This window comes from Strix aluco, chromosome 15 (genome assembly GCF_031877795.1).
Source record: "Strix aluco isolate bStrAlu1 chromosome 15, bStrAlu1.hap1, whole genome shotgun sequence".
In the NCBI taxonomy this organism is placed as follows: domain Eukaryota; kingdom Metazoa; phylum Chordata; class Aves; order Strigiformes; family Strigidae; genus Strix; species Strix aluco.
Genome location: NC_133945.1, coordinates 7,306,075 through 7,326,992, shown reverse-complemented (window position 1 = coordinate 7,326,992; position 20,918 = coordinate 7,306,075). Strand labels below are relative to the sequence as shown.

General features: G+C 44.1%; 1 protein-coding gene across 1 annotated transcript in view; it reads right to left on the bottom strand.

Moving 5' to 3' along the window:
* CACNA1H (calcium voltage-gated channel subunit alpha1 H) overlaps positions 1-20,918 on the bottom strand; it is a 128,208-nt gene that overhangs the window by 87,027 nt on the left and 20,263 nt on the right. The window contains exons 5-7 of the mRNA XM_074840953.1: positions 18,174-18,489; positions 5,341-5,433; positions 2,609-3,398 (exon numbers count right to left, since the gene is read on the bottom strand). Of these exons, the coding sequence (XP_074697054.1) occupies positions 2,609-3,398; positions 5,341-5,433; positions 18,174-18,489 (1,199 nt within the window). The remainder of the gene's footprint in view (positions 1-2,608; positions 3,399-5,340; positions 5,434-18,173; positions 18,490-20,918) is intronic.

Genomic DNA, 20,918 nt, shown 5'->3' with positions numbered 1-20,918 from the left:
AACAGGCTGTACTTTATGCTGTTCAATTCCACAACAAAAGAAGGGAAGAGAATACTCTCTCCCACAATTGCATCTTTCCCAGCAGACACCAACCTTGTTTCCAGCTGGGGCTGTGAGTGCCCTGGCTGCTAATGCCTCCTTAATGCTCTCAATTATCACTTGTGTGCTCTCCTTGCACAAGTCTTACAGTGAACAGAGTCTCCTTGTTGACTTGCAAGAGTGGAGAGAGAATTAAGTGAAATATCTCTTTGTCTGCCCGAAGAGGCTGAGGCCAGGAGGGTTGGGTGAGCTTGTGAGCCCACCTCACCTTCCCTGTCGAGCGCAGGATAGAGACTTGACATGGCTCCTTTGCTAAGTTAAGGCTGGGATAGAGAAACGTGAGTTGGGAGCTGTGCCTGGCAGAGCTACACCCTCAGAAGTTAGCTTATTCGGCACTTAAGAGATCCTCCTGAAGCCTGGAAGACACATCCATCATCCCTGCTGCACAAAGATCGTTGCAGCGCGAAGCAAATCCGACTCAGCCCTGTTGGTGTGGCAGGAGGGGCTGCGGCACAATTGGGAAGGAGGGCCTGGAAAGAGCCAAAGCCATGGAGGGGAAGAGCTGGGCATTGACACACTGTGTGACTGGGTCTCCAGATGGACCCAGCTGACTTGCTTCCCTTCCCAGCCCCTGGGCTCCTCAGGGTGCCAGAGAAGCTGCCGCTCACCAGCTAAGAGCTGCGGCATCCACCCCTTCCCCTAGACATGACCACACTTCTGAAAGAGACAAAACAATTTCAGGAGATCTGTTTAAAGCATTTTGGCATCCTCTGGGCTGAAATGCCTCCGTAAAAAGAGGATACTACAATTGCATTATTAATAGCAACTCCATCTAACCTCTGGCTTTCAAACAACCACCACAGGTTACCTCAAAGTCTCCTACGTCATTGAAATGGCCCTGGGATGTCACAGTTGGGACAGAGATCTGATGTTTTCTTCTCCTGAAGAGGACCCCTGCAGCAGATCCCCTTGAACAACCAAACCTCTGACTTGAGCACTGCCTTCCAAGCAACAGCTCTTTCTGCTCATCTCGCTTTCCCAGTTCCAGATTTCTGCAGAGCCTGGGCTTCTATGTCAAGGTAAATACATTTTCTCATAATAACCTTCATTAACTTGCATAGTTAAAGATGAACAAGTGATTCATATAAAGCCCTTGCTTAACAACAGAAGAACATTGCAACTAACCTTGCCCCCTTCTGCCCTCCTGCTAAGCTCCCAAGAGTACAGAAATGTCCGCCGAAGGCAATTTCTATAAACAATCCGCTTTACCCTTTTGTATGGTCACTTAAAAAAAAAAAATTAACAAAGACAAGCCACCCAACCTATTTGGCAAGCAACCTTTACTGTGACCCCCCCAAGCTAGGCTTGGTATTTTTTCAGCACATACATCACTAGGATAAATATTTGTGTCCATGCACACGCAGATAAACAGTTTTGGAAAACACAGGCATTGAAAAAAACAGATGATGAGTTTGGCTTAAAGAGATTAAAAAATAGAAGCTAGAACTTTCTGACTTTTTACTGTTTGAGGGCTTAAGACTAATTTTCAGCCTTTATCTGCAGCCATGAGGACATTTTGCAAACATTTTGCAAAAGAGAAATCTAAGTGTTGCATGTAATCACTACTCCAGCAGTGGGTGATTTATATGTGAAGGGAAATAAAACTACACTAAGTAGCAGCATCAGCATGGCTGCAGTCTGTACAGATAGGGATGGGACAGAGGTACAAGAGAGTCCCAAAGATGTTCCTCGTTCATTCAGATTGAATGGAGCTCCAAATTTGCAGTAACGCTCAGTTCTACATTTCTTCTGCACATGGGGAAAGACAAGAGGGAAAGCCCAAGACCTGTAGCTCTGCTACACTCCTGCTCTCACACACATCTTCTGAGGACTAGCACAGAGAAAGACCTTGCAGTGGCCATGGGTCTTCCCCCAAACCTTCTGCTTCTTCTTGCCAAAAAGAAGTTCAGAGGGTCAGGAGCCCATCAAACTAGAACTAGGGGTTTCTACAAGTGTCTGTTTTGAGTTCTTTCAGTGCCTCCCTGTTTGAAACTTCTTGTATTTCCTATACCTTATGCTTCTCCACCAGTTTCCACCTGCTCTTCCCTTTCAAGGTACCATCTCCCAGTAGCTGGGGCTTCTCTGCTGCAGGGCTGCAGCTGGCAGGTCCGTCATTCACCAGAGATGTAATTCCAGGGGCTGCACAGATCTGTTCTTGGGTGGGAACAGAGGGAGAACCTCCAGGATACCACTAAGCACATGAGAGCAGCTCAGAAACACATGCTTTGTAGCCACGGGAAAGAAGCCTCCAGTGGTGGCCTGAACTCACTGCCTGGACCATCCTGTATCTTGCTTTACCCAATGACTGCAAATACAAGGGTAGAAGGAACAGAGCTCTCAGTCCCTCAATCTGTCCTACTTCTGGCTTCAGCACTCAGGTCAAGTAACATTCACAAAACAGCCTCCATCTTCAGCACCCTACACGGCTATCATTAACACCTTAACTCTTGAGCAATTTTCCCTTTGCCCAGTTTTCCTAAGCAAAAAACCCCAGCTTGTTTGCCCTTACCATGCTCTCCTACCAGTTGCTGCAGCTTCTCATAAGAATCTGTACCCAAATTTACAGGGCTATTAACCACAGCCACAGGTGAATTGCCATTCTTCTTTCCTTTGGGAACTGGAACAGAACTGGCTTTGGTAGTTGGAGAAGGCAGGATAGTAGGATAGTTCATGCTGCCATGGTTGGAGAGTCCAGCAGTCAGTTTAATGCTTGCAGGGGCATTGGAAGACTTACAGTTCACTTGTGGTCCTTCAACGTGACAGTCTGCATGGTAAATGCTGTGCACAGACTCTGTATCTGGAGGAGGAGCAGGGCTCTGCAAGTTGGGTGATGGAGAAGGAAGCATCAACTGGCCCCCAGGTTTCATAACCTTGAGTTCCAGGTCACAGATCTCAGGGTTGGAGCGTGGCCCCCGAGGGCTCCCATTGCTGATGTGATAGTGGTGGTGGTGGTGGTGGTGGTGATGGTGGATGAGGTGGTGTATGGAGGTGATGCGCTTTTTGCCTCGGTGGCTTTGCCCATTTGTGGTGTTGTTTGGGTTAACTTTTTTCCGGCGTTTACTCTGCCAGTTATTGTACAGGCGTATTGTCCGCCGTTTCACCTTCCTGAAGATGTGGCAGATGTACTTGAGCAGCTCCTCGTAGCAGCTACCTGGCTCCGAGAAGCTGGCAATTGTGCTGTCGTTGGAGAGATAACGGGCCCGCTGCTCCTGCATCAGCTGGTTCTCCCGCTGCTTTGTTTCAGAAAACTGTGTTGCTATCACAACCAGGCACAAGTTAATCATGAAGAAGGAACCAACCTGGAGAAAACACAGGGAAAGGAATTAGCAAATTAGCAGGGACTTTACAAAGCAAGACACACACTTCACCACCACATGCTGTCTGGACTTGAAGTGTGGTTCTTAGAAATCCTGAGATTTCCAAACATGCCAAATCTCAGGGTCTGCTCACCAAATGTTATGTCAACATGTGCCTGAGCTGCTAAATTTGCTCCTAAGCCATGTTAAATTATTTTGGCAATGGCAAAGAAAGCTGTTAACAATAGCCTTCACCACTTTCCTTCCCTCAACAGTGATGACATTTGCTACTAACGCAGGGTGTATGAAACACAACGCAATCAGTTACCACCACAAACCAGATCATTAGGAAACACTCGGCCAACCTGCAAGGAAAGATGGTCTCAAGTCTGAAACTGCCTCTTTTCTCTTCCGCTATCACTTCACACCCTGGCATAGTGCACCCTCATTTCGAGGAGGACAGTCAGGGTCCATGCATCTGTGACCTTGTACTCTTGTATCTCTCTGACACAGAGAAATGCATCTCCAGCAAATTCAGTGCTCACAGAAGGGCCTGATTTATTGTCTGGTTGAGTTGAAGTGTTCTTGGGTGATACCAAGGTTTTAAAAATGAAGTCCCAAGGACAAGAAATGTGAAGTGACCTAAGGCTACATCCTTCTCTCAGCTGTTGAGCCCACAAACTGTTTTTTCATCACTTGGGTTCATAAATCAGTCAAAGGAAAATGTCAAATATTCCCACCAGAGAATCAGTGCCCTTAGGCGTGAAAGGGACTGACGTCAAGAAAGTGCCACTGTCTACATGGCCAAACCTCTGCGCTGTGCTCAGTAGGAAACGTATGGATTTAATCTGGACCATTGTCTGGTGAATCCTCAGGGGAAGCCGTTGGGAGATGGTTTGCAGTGCTATTCTCCAGTTTGTAATATCAGCCCGGATACTGTTTGAGAAGCAGCAAGGGTGCCATTCCCAGCTCCAAGTGACTTGGAGATTAGTCACCTTCTGGCTTTTCTGCAAGGATCCATATGTAGAGAAGGGCTCAAAAGAGTGAAGCGTAAATCTCTACTATGCATGGCCCATTGCTAGAGGCTCAGAAATCACTGGCTTCAAAATGCTATCCATTACTGGGAAACTCTCACACTGCTCTGATCCATGTCTTTCCCACTGGTGGTGGGAGCTGTGGTGGTTTGACTTCCCAAGGCCTTCAAAACCACATTGACGAGGATGGGGTTATATATAAAGAATAACCAACCACAAAAGCGCTTCGAAGTGCCTCCATCCCACATCCTGCCTGACATCTACATGGTACTTTTTTCCTCTGCTCTCCTCCTGACTTAAATGCTTAACTTTTCCACAGATGTAGACCCCTGAAGAAGACTGCACTCACTGTAAAAACAGAACCTTGTTAACATGGAACGGCAGCTTCTGAAGGCAACCTCCAGCGCCTCCACTGCGTAATACTTTGTTTTTAGGAACAGCAGCACCATAACAAAGGCGCACTGCTATTATTACTGTTATTTAAAGGGCTCAGATGAAGTTCAACAGTTTGAGTGCCCTTCATTGAAATGAGGTGTCCTCTGGCATATTGAGGAGCCTAAAGGAAGAAAAGCTACAGCCTCTCTGCTTTTTGTTCTCATTAGCAGTTGTTTGGCCAAGGAATAGCAGTTAGGACGCATCAAGGTGACAAGACCAAGACTGGGATAGTAAGAGGGAGGGAAGACCATATGGCTTGACAAGCTGTGACTATGCATCACGTGTGACACTAAAAAGGACTGTTGTAGCCAATAATCTGTCCCCACGGCACTAATCACAACCTGCATGATTACGCTTTATGGAGGGAGGAAGGTCTCCTACTCTGAATCCTAGCTGGCTCTTCTCTCTGAAAAGCCCAGGGAACAACTTTACCCCACAAGGACAAGGAATGGGAGCATCTCATAGTTCATACTTACTATTATAAGCAATATAAAATATATAAAATTGTAAAAAGAATGTGCATCCATCACATAATACATGATGTCAACCCATCCTTCCAGGGTTATAACCTACAGGAAGACAGAGAAAGAAAGTGTAAGAACAAAAGTCAACCAAAAAGTTAGTAAACATCAATCTTCTGACAGCGCCTGGTACTCATCACTCCACAGCATCTCTCAGGATCCATCCAGACCTGCTGCACTTCTCTTCCCAGTTGGCTTATGATAGCAGCAATGTGTGACCAAAGGACTGGCCTGAGGTTTCTACAGGGATCTGGTACGATTAAAATGATAAAACATTACAATAAAACATCTGAAACACTGGTTCTGAGCCAGTGCAAAGAAATTCCAAGACAGGATTATAAACAAACCAAAAGCCTCTCTGTGCAGAGATCTGGGCTTTTACTTTAGCCTCCTGGTTTTGTAATGCTACCGATAAAACTCCTAAGTTTTTAAGTCAATTTTGTTTCTGTAAAATGGATTTCTTTGTGATTCCTACTGGCTCACCGTTACAACTGCATCACCAACATCATAGTGGGAAAGCATCTGAATGGAAGGGAGTTACTTTAATTAAATGTAGAACCGATTTCATCTACGTTTTCTCAGTCTTCCTTCCACTAAAAAAGCAGCTGAGGATTTAATTAACACCACACAGGCTGTGTGCAGAGCAAAGCGAATCCTGCCATGTAATTTACACTTTTTATTTAGATAAAACATACCAAAGTTCTAGCGTTATCTTGCTACTAGTCCTAGAGCTGAAATTCCAGCACTATTTCCATCAAAATCAAAGCTCCTGTCTGAATTTACTTGCACTGACGTACCCTATTCACTACACCTAACGTGAGCCTTGGTGGTCCTGGTGTAAACCCAGAATTGCTGCCTGCCTCCAATTTGAGTGGCATCATTCCTGATTTAAACCATGTTTGCAGTGAAGGAACTGTGAATTAGCTTGCTGTGAACAAGAAAAGCATCAAGCCTCACTGGTGTGGAGGACTTTCTGTATGGTATGTACGGAAAAGCTGATCCATAAAGCACTTGTTATTGAGGCAGTGAATAAACCAACGTTCTTGTCACACATGGAGCATCAGGGCAAAACACTTGCAGGGAGGTCAGACATGAATCGTTGCCACTTTTCTCCTGTTTTTTTCACTCAAGGAGCTGGAAGAAGCTCCTAGATATGAATCTTTGGTGGATGACCACATCTGCAAGGGGAGATGCAAGGAGAGCACAACTGTCAGTACTCACTGTTACCCTGAGACTGTCAGAGCACCTTGTATCAGCTCATAGGTGCTGGAAGAGAAACACTACCTCCTCCTGATTCCTCTCACTCTAACGTCAAATGTGGTGATGTCTTACCAGCAAGTTTTCAAACCCACTTCCCGTGTTGAAGCACGTGTAACTTAACACCATGCAGCTGAGTGAGAAGCAGCCAGCCAATACAAAACCTATAAACATGATCTGCGAAGGAGCAGGTAAAAATTGTCTCTACAGCTGTTTTACTCTGCCAGCATTGCTACTTTGAGCAAATCAGGTCTAACGGCATGCTGGCTGGATGCACACAAACTGTACCCACCTCTCCTGTTCCTCATGACATGCACTAGATATTCTTTCATATCACATCCTCACTGCTGGTTAGTGATGTACAGCTATCAGATAGCAGTGCTATGCTTTCAGTGGCATGGGTTTAACGAAACCAAAAAAAAAGAATGCTGTTGGCCAACATGAACTCCAGAGATCAATCTGTGGTAGAAAGTTTTCAGCAACAGAAACAGTTTTTTTGTGTGGGTCTAAGTGCTGTTATTCACCCTGGAGTCTGAGAAGGGGTTAAGCTACTGTCTGGGCAGACACAGGCAGTAATTAGTCTGTTCAGCTGTACAAGCAATCAAACTCAAACTGCCCTTTTCTGCCTTTCGTTTAACATGGTTGAAACATTTACAGAGAGCAAAGTTCTTGTCAGTGGCATCCCTTGCCTGTGTGGGCTGTGCACAGTAGCCAGTCCTCTCTTGCACTCCATGCCCATGTAGGTTCATGGTGAAACTGGAGGGATCAAGTTCGGAGGCAACACAAGACTAAATCAAATCACTGCCAGCTACCTAAGAAACAGTCTCCTTTGTGCTGTTCAAAGTCTTCTCCCTTCCTTCCCCTCTATTTGGGTGGGCATTTCAGAGTCAGGCTGCCACAGCTCCATCCATTTACACTTGGAGAATGAAAAATGAGCCCAGCGACTTCAAACATATTGGATACACCTCTACACCGAATATGCATTTGGCTGGCAATCCTCAAATCAGATGTATTAAAACGATTAAACACAGAGCCCTCTCTACAAAAGGAGTTACCTGAGGGCTGCTGTTGGGCTTCTGCAGGTGCTGCCAGCTCCCCACCTGGGAAACAGCTGCTGAGACAAGAGTGAGGGCCAACCAACAGTTATAGAGGTATTTTTCTTGCATGCTAGACAGTATTTTCAGCAAGAATCAATCAACACACCACATTTCTCCTCCGGAGGGCTGAAAATGCTCATCCGGCACTCAGAATATTTAAGATGTAATTAGGATTTGCATTATTTACTACTCACTTGTAAACCAAAGGGATACAGGAGGGATAAATAGACTGTTGGGCTTTTGTTCTCCTGTTTGACATCTTTGTGGATTCATTCTTAGGCTCATCACCCAGTATAAATGCAGCAGTACCTAGGAGCAGGATTCCTGAGCTGACAAGCATTAGGGAGTACTAGCAATCCTCTAGGAGAGCGTGCTCACAAACATCTGTCTACTTTTTTTAATCAAATAGCTCTGGAGAAATGCAGGACAACACACGTGCATAGCCACCCGTCTGGACTGAAACAGTGTCTGTGATTTTTACAGTCTGGTTCTTGCCATGCTGTGGACTTCCTTTGTGCTGTCCTCTAAAGTGTTCCAAATGACTATACGAGTACATTTTGACCTACAAGATCTCTCTGCATATCCCCAGCAAGGCCTTGGTGTAAATGGGAACCAGACCATTCGGATTTGCCAACAGCTGGTCTATACACCACGAACAAAACCCTTTAACTATTTGTGGAACCAAGTCAAAGGCATCTGCACTGGTGCAAGGTTCACTGCTGCAGTGCACAGTTTGATCCTACACACACACTCGCAGATCAGATGAACTCAGAGGGAAAGCTAGCAACTCTTGATACTCTCCCAAGAACAGATGTATTATTTCAGTGTTGCTTTGCCTACTGTTCCTCCCTTGGGGCACCCTGAATGCAATATCACCTACTTCACTAAGCAGAAATGACTTCCTCTTCTCTTCAGTTTCCAATCTGATTAATCTAGTTGACTGCAGCTCCAGCATTTGGCCCTCCAAGCCCCTTATAGATGTCTTCCAAGGACCTGGAGCACCTTTCTTGTGCTTTCCAATCTCAGAAATCCATTCTCAGTAATTAAATTCTGTTCAAGCCATGGTTGTTCACAGACAGACATATTAAACAGTGTCTCCAAATGTACCAGTTCAAAGCTTCCAATAAATGCAACATACAATTATTTATCAACAGAGATAAGACAGCAAGAAACATGTTTCCTAATTCTGCTCTGATGAAAAAGTTGTGCAAAATACACGGCACACTAAAATTGGCAGCTGCAGGGAAATAGCTGAAAGATTCAATTAAGATGATTGGCAAGGTTGCTCTGGAGGGTGCTGCCAACTGTAATCACAGGCTGCAGACCCAGTGGGAAAGGAGATGCTGCCCCCTTAGCACAGGGAAGTGATTTTTGCCTTCGAAGGACTGGGACCCCAGGCAGAGAACAGAGCTGTCCTCTAACCCACCAGCGATCCTAGATGATGCTCCATCTGATTCTCCTTGCCTGTTCATTCAGTCCTTTACCTCTTACACAGCATGGGCAGGGATGGGATAAACCATTTGTCTCCCATTAATACCTATGAGGCTGAGTACTAAAGCCCTGAGTTTTGTGTCTGATCCCCTCCCATCACTGCAAGAATTTAACAGAAAGCTCACTCAGGTGAATGTAAATGCAGATTTTGACTTCATTGATCTTTGGCTTGGACACTATTCATGCAGTCCCAGTCAGGCACTCCCTGATCACCACATTAATATGAGCAGGGTGAGAGTGGACAATCAGATTTGGGTTTTTTTGTGTTCTCTGTTCTTTGATTCTGATCCTCCTGGTTTGCTCATGCCACAATAATTTCATCAGTTGTAACAAAGATGCTCATCTGATTTATAGTAGCATAACTGGGGACAGAATCAGGTCTTCTAGTCAAGCTAATCAGAATCAATCTAAAACTTCAGAGTGAAAAATCACAAGGGAGATGTAGATTAAAGACACTGGCAATTAACTCAGACCTCCTCATTGTTCCCAAGGAGACAAGAGGTTTACATTGTTTTTCTGGGGTCACTTAAAAAGGTCTCTCAGAACAATTTCTTTTATTATGTCAAGAAGTTCTCATCATGAAAATCCTTGTCTTTGAGCTCTGCCCAAATTTTTGCAAGTTCTTGGCTATAATAGATTCAAGAGCAGGTTATATTTTTGCTTTAGTATCAGTTAACAAAGAAAAAAGAAACATCCACGGGAAAAAAACCTAACACCCAAACTCGAACCCAAACTATTTTAATTACTTAAGTCAAACACTGAATTACTTTCTGTATATTAGAAAGCACTAATGGCTAGTGCCAGATGGACTGCTGCACATAGAAATCAACCTTGAGGTGCCACTAATCAATCGAGGAAAGTTTGGAAAATTACTGTGTGAAATGAAGCTGAAAAGATTATAAGAACAGAATGCACAGCATACAAAACTCCAGCCTAGCCCCGAGGCCTGATCTTTCTCATGGTAAGATTTCACTTCTGTGATTACTTGAACAAACTTCTTTTGTAGAGGCAGTCTCCCTAAGCATGGGAATCAAAATCAGCATCTCACACTTTGCTCAAAATCCCTATAAAGCATCGCTCTGGCAAACAGAAATTTCCATGGTTGCTGATTTCAGAATCAGAGGTGCTTGTTCAACTCAGAGCCTGGCCAAAGCAGGAGATGATATATTGAGAAACCCAAGTGTTTCCAAACCATCTGAAGTGTTCATCTTAATTGACATTTATACTGTCTCAGACTCTTCTTTGGCCTAAGTTGGGTCCTTTGGGGACAAGATGGGCATCATCTGCATCAAAATCAATTATGCTGAACCAAACAGCAACTCTGAGAACTGCCATGATTATTTGATTTTATTTACTTTTTATCTCATCATTTCCCTGGCTCTGCTGCAAGGCTTTTTTATTTTTATAAACCTCATCAAGACGAGATCCAAGGATATAAATTGAGAGCACTATTAGTTACTATGATGGTCTCAGCAAGTTTTATAAGGCCTTCAGTATTCATTTCTGAAAGCCTCTTATCTGTATTCTGCCCTCTTGGACATATACATTTGGCTAGCAAGCACTGACCAGTGAATAATGGAGTATTCCTTTTCCACATGCAGAGTGCTGGGCAGCTAATCAAATCACTATTTTTGAAGTCAACTCCACAATTTTAATTATTTCCTCATGACACATGTCCATGGTCAGAAAAACAGGTTTTATTACATTGAGTAATGTCCTTTGATGCTTCTCCTTTCACTTTGAGGGCCTGCTCACTTTCCAAAGCAACTTTAGCCATTTCTTTATAAATTGAGAGTCAGGCAAAGCATGCAGCTGCTCTGAAAAGTGGCCCTGCAAAAGGAAACTGTGCAACCTCGCATGTCTTGGCTTTGTGACCTCTCAAATTTGTTCCACATAAACGTGATCTCTGGTCAGCATCACCAGTTCACAGTGAATGTTGAAAAGCAGAGTGCAGCCAGGGTGCAATAAAGTTGGACACATCACTGGGACTGTTATTGGTGGCCCAAAACCTCATGAAAGTGAACCTACAGGCTTAAAAATGGCATAAAAACTCAACAACTTTTGCTACAAAAGAAAGTTTAGTTGCTCTTTCAATTTCACGCTAAATAATGCAAGATCCTCATCCAACAGCAAAAACATCACTGATTTCAGATGACTGCTGCTTGCCACAAATCACATCCCAGTCCATATTCATGAGGTTTGATTTACTTGATAATTATCCTGTCTTCATTGTTTGTGTAAAGTACCTTATGCACAGGGAACGTATTTAACTGTTTAGCTTCAGTAGTAATGAGTCCATTATCCTAGAGAGTGCCATAAATCAGAGTTTTATAGCAGAGCAAAGCTGAAAGATGAAGAGTCTGCAATGAGGAGAGGGGAACCGAAGCCAGACTGAGATCCTTGCTTACAGATGAGTGTACCATATAGTAATTACATGAATGACAGCGCTTCTCCAGACACCACTGTCTGGAACATAACAGCAGTTTGGGGTAATGGCCCAAATGCAAAAAGCAAGGATTTTTGTTATTTGTACTGTTACACCTTATAATCATATATTATATAATATAATTATATTAGAGACTATCAGGGACAAAGGGTGCACACCTTCAAGCACAACTAGTGCAGGACTAAGACACAAAACACACTGAGGTGTCCAAGTGTCCAAGTTTCACCCATTCACACTAATCAGAGTGTGGGGACATGTCTTGGTTCTCCTGGATGGATCTGCCAACTCAACACAGTCTGGAGACAGTTGTGTGGGGACATCAGGGTAAAGGAGCTGAACCTTTGGCTTAGCATACAAGTCTCCCCTAGGCAATGTACAACTCAGTGCAAGGTGCAGTAGCAGCAACTGATCATGGAGCAGGTTTGGGACAATCAAACCAAATTAAGATTTCCCTGTAAGAACCGATGTACCTCAAGACCAGTAGCTTTTTCAACACCTAACTGGACTCCAGATTAGGCCAAGGCTTGCTGCAGGCACCCCTCTTTCTACTCTGAATACAAGAATCTATGATCGAGGTAGGAGGAAACCCTTCCAAAACTACAGAGATTGCAGTAGGTTTCTGCGCCATGCTGGGTCCCTCCAGTACCTCCCATAAGTTAGCAGGCCCAGACCTGGAATCAGGATGGCCTCTCTGATTTGTACTATATGGGACAATTCCTTCTAACCTTCAAAATGAAGGAGATTTTTCAAAAGCAACTAATCCTCTTGGAAGCACACTCTCAGATGCTTTAAAGGGACTGGATATTTTTAGATTGGGTATTCAGCAAGAAAGCTCTTCAAATGCAGAAAATTATGTTTACTTGGCTGACCAAATTAAAAAAAAGCGACACCAACAAAACTCAAACCCCATCATTTAGAGTGAAATATTTTTGGTGATCCAAAACAGATTCAAGCATCATCTTGAAGCAGTGGAATTGAAAAGCTCAGAACTCTTCTTGCCAAATTCAGCACAGATAAGCATTACTGACACACATCTCCAGTTTAAGGAATGAACCATTTGACAAAAAAAAGTGTCCTCGCCAGAAAATTATCTACTCAATGAACTCTGAAAACATGGGCACCCAGTGTGACAGCTGCTTCTGAAAAACATGGCCCACAAAACTACATGTTGCACACATATATACAGTTGCGGTTGGAAGCCTCAGGCTCTTTCACTTCCTTCTGCTTCAGTGTGCCTTTTGAATGTTCCCCAAAATATTTAAGACTACTGGAAGTGGAAGAACAGAGGTTGCAGCAGACAAGCAGGCAAGCGTATTAGTAGCATCTTGTGTACAATACCCTTGAGACACCGGGGTAACCATTCTTGAGTTATCATTTTGTAAGGAACTTGGTTGAGGTACCCTAAAGGTCCCAGCAGCAAAGCAAGAGAAACACAGGCCCTCAAAAGGTCCCTATTAATATCTGTGTGAGTGACAGCCCAGCTAAGAGGAAGGTGTGTGAGTAGGAACCAAGAGGACTGACCCTGCCAGTTCTGTCCTACCTGTAGATTCCAGAGCAGAGGTTTGTGCTTACTCTAAGGGAAAGCAACGTTAGGGCTTGAAGGTCTTGCCTCCTCAAATGAGATGTTTTCTTGACTGAGTGACAGTATAGATGAGGAGGGACTCCAAGCTCATTCTTGTGTTTGGCCATAGCCAAAGCGCATCAAAGCGCATATAATTCTTCCTTTAATTCAAACAGAAGATACAGTTCCCATTACAGATTTAGCTGAAAGATTTCCAGGCAAGGGACAAATCCTCAGGGAAGGATTCCAATCATGATGAACAGAGGCTGAAACAATGTGAAGTGGGCAAGACTGTGGAACAGGTCAGGGCACCAAGCAATAGTGAAATGAGACAAATGAACCTTCCTCTTTCCAAACCTGAAATCTCCCCCCAGCTCTGTACCTTCTCAGCTGACCCATCTACAGGCACAACAAGCAGGGGTGGAGATCCTGGCAGAAGCAGAGTCAGCAACACAGAGACAAAAACAAGCTCCTCATCAACACACAACGCAGGGTCAAAATGAATAAATCCTTGATTGGATTGAGATAGCTTACACAAGCTCCCAGGGGCTTTTCTGACAAGCTAGAGCACAGAAGAGGTAACTTCACATCGAAACAAAAGGGCTTTTTCAGCAGGTGGCCTGCAGCATACGGCTGTCACTGCCAAGCTGTCACACCTGCTCAGGCAGCCTGCCATCATGTTAGGAGTAAAGCATCCACAGAAGGACAAATGAAGGAAGTGGGTGGCATCAGTTCCTCTACTTTCCCACCCCAAACTTGTTCTCTCTCCTGAGCTGGTCACCCACACCTTTGTGGCTGTAACAGCTTCGGTGAGACCAGGTGCAAAGAGAAGATCTCCATCTAAGTACACTATCAAGATAACACCTTGAACTCTTGCTGCTGCTGACAGTTCCTTTAATGCTGCTCAGTTTCCAGACATCTTTCTTCAGGAAGGTGATTCAGCTTTTCCTTTCTTGGGCATTCTTATGTCACACGCCTGCTGGGTTGTCTTCAGCTCTCACGAACACAACCAGGCTTTTTTTTTTTCCTGACAGCAGGAAGGGGGCTACTGAATGCAAACCAGTCTTCTCAGAATTCCCTTACTAGGGTCTTCTGATGATGGGCCAGAGATGTGTTACTTGTATGACTTGATGAACTTGTTAACTAAGATTTCTTAAGCAAAACCTCATAGAAGCAATACGCACTCAGAGCAACATAAGCCAGAAACAGAATCATGAATCAGAGAGCTGCATCCAAGGACTAATTTCAAGAGGGTCTTTAATTAAAGGAAATCCCTTAGAAAAACATAACTAATTCTGAAATACACATGAAAAACAGGCCATAGAAAAGGTTACTCAGCCAGCACCAGTGGTGTCACAGCCCCTCTAAATTGCCAGGCAAATCTTATCTCTTGTATTGGATGGACATTTCCTGAAATTTCCATGATTCCTCATTTCCTGAAACATCCATAAAGTTTTTCCCCATACATTTGCTCTCAAAGTTCAGTTCTTCCAACTATATCCTGGGAGGAGGCACAGAGGAACAGCTTGTTCCCTTGATCTCATTTTGGTTCCGCCTAGCTGATGGTTATTGCTCCTTCAACTCTGCCTCACTAGTTTTGCCAAAAGCATTGCCTCCTGATGTAAAGTGCTATTATAGGTCTTACTTATCTGCAAGTCAGACATGAAATCATCCAAGCAATGGTTCTGTGGCTTGCAAAGTAACCTAAATCATCTCTTCCTCCCTGACTGTGTATCTTACCAGCCATCCAACCTCCTTTTGTTTTAACAGGGTTTCTGCATTCAGGCCTGGTCACACCAAGACTGATAGTTAGGAAGGTGGCAGTGTTTTGGTTGCTCCACTGAGGCTGTCAGTAATTCAAATTCAATTGGACTTTGGTTAGGTGGGTAATTCATCATTTGTAGTGTGACAACAATACCTGTAATTACTGCTCTTATTGTTGCAGCTGAAATTCATGTGCAATAAAGGGATCTTAATATCATGCCAAGCCTCACAGTTAATTTAGGTTCCATCTCCTTTCATTTATTCTGTAATAAGCTAATTAGTTCCCATAATTTGCCATTGAACTTGCCTTTGTAACAAATATATACATGAATTAGCCTATTACACAACAAATGAGGGGAATCAAAACATGAATCATTTGCAGGATTACATAAGGAATTATTATCCTCTTGAACACCCGTAGATGCAGCCACCATTTTTATTACTTTAAAATTTTATTTGCACTAGGTTGGTTCTCCTGTCCGATGCCTCTGACTTACTCTTCTAGTTGGAGGGTCAACAATGCATTTCACAGACATGACTTTGCTGCCACATCCCATGTTCAGGATCACTACCATGAAGTTAAACGTCTTTCAGCTTGGCTGCTTAAATCAAACTCTGGCAGCTGAAAGAGCTTGGCCATACTGCTGGCCTCCTGCCTTGGCACACAATTCACAAGGACATTTTGGAGTAGAGATCTTCAGATTTCCCTGTTGAAGTCTGCTTTTGGTTTTGTTTCTTTGCAGCCTTCACAGTATCAAACTGTGCCCTTGGAAACTCTTGGGCATGACTTGCAGTCACTGAACTCGGAAGCTTCCTTCCAAATCTCACCTGTGGGGCTCATTTCACCAACCTCTCTTCTGACAGCTCTTCAACCATGCTAGATTTCCAACTCATTTGGGATAAATCGTGAGGGATGCATTATCTGGCTTTGTCCTAAGATTGCCATTATGCAAACTGGAGGCTTGCCAGACCTTGAGGTTCAGTCCACCATCATAATTCTTGTGGAGTACTACATATTAGTTATTCCCCAGAAGGGATAAGGACAATTGGACCAGTCTCATCCAGAACACAGCAGAGTGCTCTCTGCCCAGTAATTCAATATCAATTCACAGGGAAGCTCTTGAGCTACTAAAACCATCAGTTCTACTTTCTGCACTACTTACTTTGAGGCCTCATCTAACTGCTGACCCGGTGCTACCCAGCTTCAACTATTAAACGTAACGAGAGCACAACTCAATAGCTTTATTTGTTAAATGTTCTCTGCTTACAGCAATTGTTTTGATTTAGCATCTACCCTCTTGCAGTAATGATTTACTCTTTCCATATCAAAGTTAAGCAAGCACCTTACTCCCAACAGCTGCTTCTTTACCTAGAGTTATATGGTTTTCAGCTTCTAAAAGTGAGTCCTTACTTCTGAAAGAAATAAAGATGTAAGAAGAGTTTTTGCCTGGAAATACTCTTTAGCATTTGGATGGTCTAAGGAGCACTAAAACCAATCATAAACCTCCTGGCAGCTGCCGAAATGATCTATGGAAACAATATCCAACTTTGCCAGACACTCTGTTCTGCCCAAAGGAATCAGTTGAAACCTCTGCTGTGGCTAGTGTGTTCTTCCTGGCTTAATCTGTACATTCAGGCCGAGGAAATGAAATACCAACATGAAATGAAAACTTACAGCCTGCAAAAAGGCTCTGGAAGTAAAAAGGAAGCAGGACCCTCAAGAAGCACTTGCTCATTTTCACTGCACTAGCACAGGCACTCCGCAACACGTTGCTCTCTGCCCTTTCTCTGGCAAGAACATTGCTGCCCCGTGGTGGGAGCCAGACGGGACCTCCTGGGCACATCCATCAAGCTCTGTCAAAGAGCTATGCAAGAGCAGAAAAAGGAGAGTGCAAGTGCAGCCGGAGACCTATCTACTATTCTTGCTTTGACTTCCCTCCTTCCTTGATGCAACATTTGCTACCAGTCAGGAATATTCAAAATTACTATGGCAGCTCCTCTCTTGACATACTAATTCCAGGAAAGAACCAAAGCATTTTAAAAAACATAGCCTAGTAGAGACTTGGAATCTGTCTGAACCCTTCTGGATTTGGTTTTAAGCCTCTGACACCAGCAGCAGTGTGATTCAAGGTGTGCTACTGTGAGCATGAGAGCAGGCAAGATGCTCGGAGCAATCAATTGCCCCTTTACAACTCCCAGATGAAAACTGGAAGTTATTAAGTTCATATTATAACATGAAACTAGAAGAAAATTCACAAATGAAATCTAGAGCTCTAAATGAGTAATTATTCATCATTAACAAAACTAAAAGGGAGAATTTTTTCTTTAAGGAATAGACGTCACCTACACTTCAGGAGGACTAAATAAAACAGGGCATCTAGCCAAAAGCATAAAGAAATTGTATTAAAAACAGAGAGTGAAAATTAAAAATGGAAAACAGTACATGGATCATTTAAAATGGGCTAGCCCAAAGAGACCATAGCCTCTGAACTGTGTAGATGAGCTATCCAATGTTCCAGAGCTACAAGTGCTTTGAAAATGCTTCAGTTGGAGTGTTTTTATCACCTGTAAAGGCTCCCCCAGTCTGAGCTAGAAGCACTTTGGTCTCTAGTGAAGAGCTGTATAGGTGTGGATCAAGAGAGACTCAAATTCCACGTGAACAGTATCTCTTCACAGGTATTCTAGCCAGAACAGATTTCCTCCCTCCAGCATACCATGCTAACAGGTATAACCCTGCAATTTTAGAATCAAGCCCAAAACATGACATTGAGCTAGTTCCTATATTTTAGAATGATAATAAGTCTTGCTTAAGGACTTTGACCACACTCTCCATTTCCTGATACTACAGCAATAAAGACAGACCCTAACTCTCAGAAATCCCTGGGATTTATCCAGGACTGATTTGCAGTGCTAGGACTTGCCATACTTTTGTATGTTTCAAGAAGTATTTTCCCTTTCTTCTACAGTGCACTGAAAAAATGGCTATTCTCCCCAAATACTCTCTTGCCACATTTGTGCGGGTTATTGTCTGATTCATTTACTCAATATGTCTTTATTTGCAGTTTCACACAGGTGCAAGCAGATTCCTTTCTCCTCTGATGCATCTATCAAAATCTTTCCAAGCAAAAGATGACAAACCAAAAAGAAACAAAAATCTCTGGGAGAATCCTACCTGAAAAATAGCTATCCAGGCATATCCAATATTATCAAAATTGATAGCTCCGTTGTGTGGGTTTACATCCCCTGCCATGCATACGTTGTAATACTGGTTCCAGTTTATGCAGGCATTCCTGCTGCTGAAGTCAGGATTGTATAAACTTGGGGTGTAGGAGTCCATGCTCAAGGTGCACTCCACCTTGTACTCCTTCCTGTTTGGGATGTTGGAGCATTTCTGCATGCCGTTTTCACGATGCGATGAGCAGATGAACGGGTTCTCCTCCGCTTCGTCGGTCCGGTAGTACGGATGCAGGAAGGTAAGGTTGTATGTCCTGGAGGAGGAAGAAAGAGAAGGGTGAAAACAAATGGTGCATCCCTTGTTTCACCAGCAGCAAAAGGTACTGGTTTCTGTGCCTGGTTTGGGTATGTTATTTCTCATTTGTCCTTCAGCCCCATCAGACTGGGGATGGCAAGCCACAGTTGATATCAGCCCCTACTTTTGTCTACAAAGCTTTTTTCATCCTGTAATGCACCCGTGATCTTCCAGTTAAAGATCACCCTAAGTTTTTCCAAGCAAAGAGGGCAGCTGGAAGTTGAAACAAGAGGGTACAGAGAGAAAAATCCCAGCAGGCCAGGTGCTTCCCAAAAATCTAGGGAACTTTTTGTTTCTATCTAAGGATTTTAAGCTAGCTTTTGAGATGCTCAGAACATGCTTCAAAAAAGCTGATGGCGTAGCAGCTTTCCAATAAATCTGCCCCTCAGCATGTCTCTGTGATGAGTGAGCTGAACTTTAACAAGTAGAGACCCAGCCACAGGCCATCAAATTCCTTCCGTACTTACATAAGAAAAGAAAGAGCCCACATTAATGGGAACTGTATGCTTACTGCATATCTGATTTAATTGGCCTGGATAAAGTTTATGGCTCTGTTACAGCTAAGATAAGCAAGTGCTCTAATTGCAGCATGACAGGGACATGCCTTTTCCCAAGCCGTGCTCTGGGGCAGATCAGAGAGCAGGCAGAGCCTGGGACTTTTCATGCTGTTTGATTAGCATTAGGGAGACCCACTGGCACTCATACTGCTGAAGCACTGCTCAAAATGAGAAGGTGCAAAATCCTAGATCTGACTTTATCTGCTGTGTTCAGAGCTGCAGGGATCTAAGATGCTATATAATCAGTCAGGAGATAAGGGAAAAGGCAACACACAAATTATACAACCAAGCAAGATGTGGGGAGAAGATAAGCAGGTAATTCTTCAAGATAGGACAGCTGTATTTTTATCTGTTTTTGAATGTACCTAACTATTGAATAAATCTGGCTCTAATGACTACCAAACTAGCGTTATTCCATGCAAGTGCTTGAAATTGCTCCCCAAAACCCTTGAGTTGATCAAGAGTCACTCAGCAACTGCATTTTAAGGAGAGAGCAATTGCTGCAGGGCAGGGCTGAGGGGAAATCAACCCTGAACAACTTTCCTGGAGAATTTGGTTCTCCTCCATCAATTAATTACTTGAGATGGGTGTTGAGGGTTCAATCCAGCTTCAGGAATAGGCAAGAGTAGCACATCAGAGGAACTGGGCATTGTTCACTGGTAATTAAATGTATTCACCAGCTACTCCCCTCCCACTGCACAGTGTTCCCACACCTCTAGACAAAACTGTAATATCTTCTTCGCAGTTTCTATGCCTTAGATTCAAGAGACAAGAAAAACTTGAAAAATGTTTTTCTTCCAAGACTGCCTAAAAGCCTTCTCCTTCCCCTCCCACGAATTGGTTTCACTTGGAGGAAATTTCCATATAAAACAAGCTGAAAAAAAGGCTGAGTGCTACGCTAGCACGGTGTTTGCTAGAAGATCAGATACTACAACCAGCAGGGTTTGTCACACAGAGGGGGGTATTGTGGAGGCTTGCAAAGGATTAGAACACACCGAGGTGTAGGGATGCGTCTGGGAGTGCTACAGACTTCAGCAAAGACAGCTGGGGAACTTGAGAGAAGAAACAGAGGGAAGAGGAGAAGGGATGCCTGAGAAGGGGCTTTTCCTAACTCACAAATGGCAGGCAGAGCCCCGTCAGCTCCGTTTTGGCCGTAGCAGGTACACTGAGAGGGGCTCAGTTCAGAGGCAAAGGGCTCCCGCACCCTCAAACGTGGTGGGGACTACACCATACCTGGGACATCTCTGCTTACAGTCACAGGGCCTGCCTCAGGCTGCACACCCAGGGGGGTTCTGGGAGGGCTCTGTACCTCTGTGACACAGGACACAGCCCAGGGCAGAGCCATCCCAGCCTCAGGAAGGACATTTTTCTCTGAAATCTCCATGTTTGAAAGGCGCATGTCTCACTAGCCTCCCCCCAAGAATCTCAGTAGCAGGTGCTCAGTAGCTCTGAAGTCTTTCAAATAGGACATTGGGATCGGGGCTTTCTGTACCCTGTGGTGGTGACAGGGGTCTAACACCCCCAGAGCCTGGACTACGCTGTGCACTGCCTGATACGGCACAGGAGCTTGGCCACAGGACTCTGGGGTATGACCAGCTACCCCAGGGCTGACTTCACCACTCTTAAAACCAGGACTTCATGGGTTACAAGCAAAGAGCTGCTCTAAGAGTCCCTAAGGTGATGGCAGGACAGCTCTCATGTGGTATCTTCTCATCAAAGCACCTGGACCTCCAGCTCAGACTCAACAGATCTCTGCAGTTCTCAAATCCCCAGTGTGACAAGTCATGCAAACTCAAAACTTTTAGGCAGCTCAGTGCCGAAACCTGTTGCT